The sequence below is a fragment of the Gossypium hirsutum genome, chromosome D05 (assembly GCF_007990345.1).
Source record: "Gossypium hirsutum isolate 1008001.06 chromosome D05, Gossypium_hirsutum_v2.1, whole genome shotgun sequence".
Lineage (NCBI taxonomy): Eukaryota > Viridiplantae > Streptophyta > Magnoliopsida > Malvales > Malvaceae > Gossypium > Gossypium hirsutum.
The window spans coordinates 19,591,772-19,596,363 of record NC_053441.1 but is presented as its reverse complement, the minus strand read 5'-3'; the positions used below and the strand labels follow the sequence as shown (position 1 = coordinate 19,596,363).

Sequence of the window (4,592 nt, the reverse complement as noted above, 5' to 3'; positions counted from 1 at the left end):
ATATTTATTCCTAATACACTATTCACTATTTCAAAAATTTTCCTAACTTCACATTTACTTATTCTTACTAAATTAATAATATTTTCTACTCATTTGTCAGATTTAGTGATCTCGAATCACCATTCTGACACCACTAAAAATTTAGGCTATTACAGCGTAAGACACCGAAAGTCATTAGGCTTCATTTTATCCTTGCGGTTCATTTGCAATAAACTCTTTTGCACACCAAAGTTTAGGTAAGGGCGAATAGAACCTTAAAAATAACAGTGTGGTTACACGCCTTGAACCCTTCAATTAATTTTTCATATGTTTATTTTCATCTCATGCACCCATTCACCAACAAGTATGGCAGTGGATTGATAATGCAACACGAGCATTTAAGGTGCTAAAGCTAGCTTTGTTTATAGCACTTGTGTTAGTGTTACCAGGCTTTGAGAATTATTTTGCAATGGGATAGAAATTGTTCTTACTAAAAAAGGATTGCCCTTAGTTTATTTAGTAAGGCTTTGGCCCCTAAGCCCCAAGCCTTATTCATTTATGATCAAGAAATGATAGTTGTTCAATTGGCAACATAGAAATGGAGCCTTTATTTGGCAAGTGGACACATGAAAAAAATTAGAATTTATCATAAGACTTTGTATTTTTTATCCAACATTTAGGCCACTACTCTATATTAGTTATGAGTGACTAAAATGCTAGAATATTGTTTTGAAATAATTTATAAGAAAGAAGCCAGTAATATAATGGCTTGTGTGCTTTTAGGGAATCCTAATTTTAGCAATCCACAACGTCTTCAAATGTTTACAATGACCATCAATCTAATGGCTAAAATTAGTGCATCTTAGCATAAGGGTTTTATGCTTCAAAAATTAATAGTTGAGCTTGAAGAGAATGTTGCATTGCATCCTATATATTATGGGATGGCAAGTAGTTGGAGAGAAATTAAAGGGTAAGATTCTGGTGGGTAATGAACTTGCACTTCAAAAAGAAATCTTGAAATATTTCCATAATAATCTGATGGAGGCATTCAAGTGCTCAAGTGACTGCCGGTAAATTAGTTGGTGTATTATATTAAAAAAAGTTTGTAGAAGGTTGTGAGCCACTGAGAAAGAGAATGTATGGAGTGTTAAAGGTGTAAGTCTGACAATACAACTAAGGTAGGTTTACTACAACTCTAACCTATTCCAACAAGGGCTTGGGTTGAGATTAGTATGGTTTTTTAGAAGGTATTCTTAATTCTAAAGGTAAATACACATTTTTTATGGTAGCGATAAGCTAAGTATGTTACCCTTTCTTTGGTTTGGTTGTTGCACCAAAATCTTTTTCCCATTTTTTAAGGTTACATTGTATGCTTGATAACATTGCCACAAACAAAGATAGAGTTTTTATAAATTCCTTCTAAAATAACTTTTTAAAAGGCTAGGAACTTGCAGAACTTTCAATAGCTTATCATCCATAGACAACTGGTCAGATAGATGCAGTTAAGCATTGTTTGGAGGGATATCTATGTTACATGATTTGTGAAAAGCCCAATGATTGGAGTTATTGGTTTGGCTCTAGTTAAATGATGTTACAACACTTCCTACCATTCATATGTTCACACTACTCCTTACCAGGGTCTTTATGGCTAAGCACCACTCATCCATATACCTTATATGGTAGGATAGTTAGTTGTGGATTTAGTAGATAGAAGCATGCAACAGAGGGAAGTTGCTAACTAGACTTGATATTCCATTTGCAAAGAACTCAAGAAAATGGAAGTAATGATTGATAAGAAGAGAATTGAGAGAGAGTTTGAGGCAGGAAATCTGATTAATTTGAAATTATAACCATATAAGCAAAATTCAGTGAAACATGAATCTTCCAGAAGCTAATTGTTGAGTATTATGAACAATTCTATGTTGCACCTAAGATGGGAAAGGTGGCATATAAGTTGTTGCTACCACTTAGGTGAAAGGTAAACCTTACTTTCCACATGTTGCACTTTAAGAAACAAGTGGGCAAAGCACTGATACAAGCAACCGTACATGTTTAGGGGGGCAAATGGAACAATGGTGAAAAAATTTGACAAGATTTTGAATAAGAGAATTGTCAAAAAAGGTAATAGTGGGATCACACAAATGTTGGCGCAATGGACTAACACGTTTCTTGAGGATTCTACGTAAAAGACTTTGCATGAGCCTGAACAAAAATTTCCTCGAGTCCATCCTTGAGATGAAGGGAGTATTTGTTGCAGGAGTATTCTTCAATTCTTTGATTCTAATACTCATTACCTTGAATTGTTGTAACGGTGTTGCATAATTAGCCTATTATTTTATATGATGTAAAGAATATTATATGAACTGTAATGTTATGTTTTATTGGAGTATTATTTTTTCCGCATGTTTTAGTCATTAATTAGCTATATGCTACTCGCAACCGGTAATTGTTAGCCACTAACATGACTTATTTGTGGCAAAGAAAAGGAAAATTTGTCGCTTATTTTGAATAGGTCCTTTTACAAAAAAAAATGTACTCATATTTCTAATTGCATATTTAAATTTGTACTAATTACTTTTTATTTTATGTCTAGCTATTTCAAGAGATATATTAAATAAGTGTTTTCTTTTCTAATCAAACGTAGCATTAACGTATAAGGGTGGATATTGTACCTAACCGAAGTTGGTGTAAGTGTTATTTCCTTTGTAATATAATAGACATTTCCAAATGAAATAGAGAGAAAACTAGATGGTAAGCTATCCAGATTGTTCTCCCTATCTGGTGTTTTTCGTGTTCTTCTTTTCTCTAAAATTATAATTTTGGAAATTACTTGCATCATTTCCTCCTCCCAGAAGCCTATAAATTATGGCAACACCACCTAGGATAAGATATCATAAGACGTAATTTATAAAAGAAAAAGATGGGTAGAGAAAAATCAAGTAACCAAGCTTTAAGCAAAATGATGGCCGCTGAGCTAACCTCGTAGACGTTGGACGACAAAAGCCGCCCACATTCTCAGTTACACTTTAAGACAACAAACACAGATAAGGTAAGCTGCCCATGTTAAATACGTACCAAGGCGGCACAAAATGTTAAATCCTTTTCATATGAGTCGGCGGGTTTTCCCGTCACAATGAAACTCCATGTTTTTCTGCGCGCCAAATGTTTTATTTGCCATCACAAAACAAAAGAGAAAATCATCGTAGGCTACTCTGGCCCTGACATTTCCTTCTCTGGGCCAACACAAAGCCCTTTGCTCTTCATATGAATAAACAAAGCCCATTTCCTGGAAAAAGGCCACTCTTGTAATCTAGTGTTCGTAAGGGCTGCAATGCATTTAATAAGATTGACATGATACTCTACAAACAACCTGTTCGGCGTCAAACCCGCGTCTTAGTTGACTTCTTTTAAATTCTCCAATGTTCCACAAACATGATAATGATGATGTTGTTGTTTTGATTTTTTTTTTTTAAACAATGGGTTCTGTCTATCTGGATATTTGCAGAAAGCCTTCACCGCCATACCATTTTGTCTATTGTTTTTTTCTTTTTTTTTTCTTTTTGCTCCTTTGATATTAAGCAAAATGTCATTCTCACAAAACCAACATAATTCCAACACCTTTGCATGTAAGGAAAAGAAAATATAAAAAAGGTGAAAGCTTTGTTGCTTCATTCTCTTTTAAGTTTCTATTTTTATTTTTAATCTGCAAATCTTAACCTTTAAGAAAAATTCAAAGATCATTGACTCCTTCGTGGAAGAAAGGAACAAGTAAAGAGAACTAATTTAAAATTCTAGCAAAATCAAATGACAGTTGGTAAGTGGTATTTCTAGAACTGTATATAAAAAGCCCCTCTCTTTACACTGTAACATTCACTTAAATTACTGCTTTAGCCAAATATTGACGGGCTATGGCGGATGGAAATGGTTCAACTTCAAGCATTGTTGAGAATTTTGGAGCTTTCTTCAATGGCTGGCTGGTCCGTCAAGAAAGATTCCTTGAACAACTGGTTCAAGCACTGAGATCCCAAGATGAAGAGGAAATTGAGCGGCGTGGGGATTTGATTCAAGAAGTGCTGTCCCACTACGACCAGTACTCAGCAGAGAAATTCAAGGCAGCGAGGGAACAAGTGCTCCTCTTCTACTCTCCCCCATGGTTAACATCTTTCGAGAAAGCTCAACTCTGGGTTGGTGGATTCAAGCCATTCATACTGTTCAAAATACTGACCAACTCAGTAACAGAGTTTACCCTAGAACAGGAACAAGCCATCGAGCGAGTTAAATGCGAGACAAGAAAGGAAGAACGAGAGTTGACGCAGGCATCGGCGGCGATTCAAGAGAGCTTGGCAGCCCTTCCGCTGCTGAACCTGGTTAGGCGTTGTGGGAGAGCGGTTGATGGCGAGGAATTGGAACTTGAGTCGGCAGTGAGGAAGCTGAAGGAGGATATGCTAAGGGCACTGGAGAGCGCCGATAAACTACGAGGATCGACTGTTAGGAAGTTGCTTCAGACACTGAGTCCAGTCCAGACAGTGAAGTTCCTAGCTGCCTCGGCCGAGTTTCAGCTTGCTGTAAGGAAATGGGGTTTGCAGAAAGACCAAGAGAGAGCAGCAACGTGA

At 36.3% G+C, this 4,592-nt stretch overlaps 1 protein-coding gene across 1 annotated transcript; it reads left to right on the top strand.

The window, feature by feature from the left end:
• The first annotated feature begins 3,887 nt into the window (after positions 1-3,887).
• LOC107905194 (protein ZW2) lies at positions 3,888-4,592 on the top strand. The gene has a single exon (XM_016831783.2). It carries the CDS (start codon positions 3,888-3,890, stop codon positions 4,590-4,592), a length of 705 nt encoding a protein of 234 aa, XP_016687272.2.

What these genes read in the sequence shown, in the direction of transcription:
- LOC107905194 (XM_016831783.2), top strand. Translation starts at nt 3,888, where the DNA reads ATGGCGGATGGAAATGGTTCAACTTCAAGCATTGTTGAGAATTTTGGA.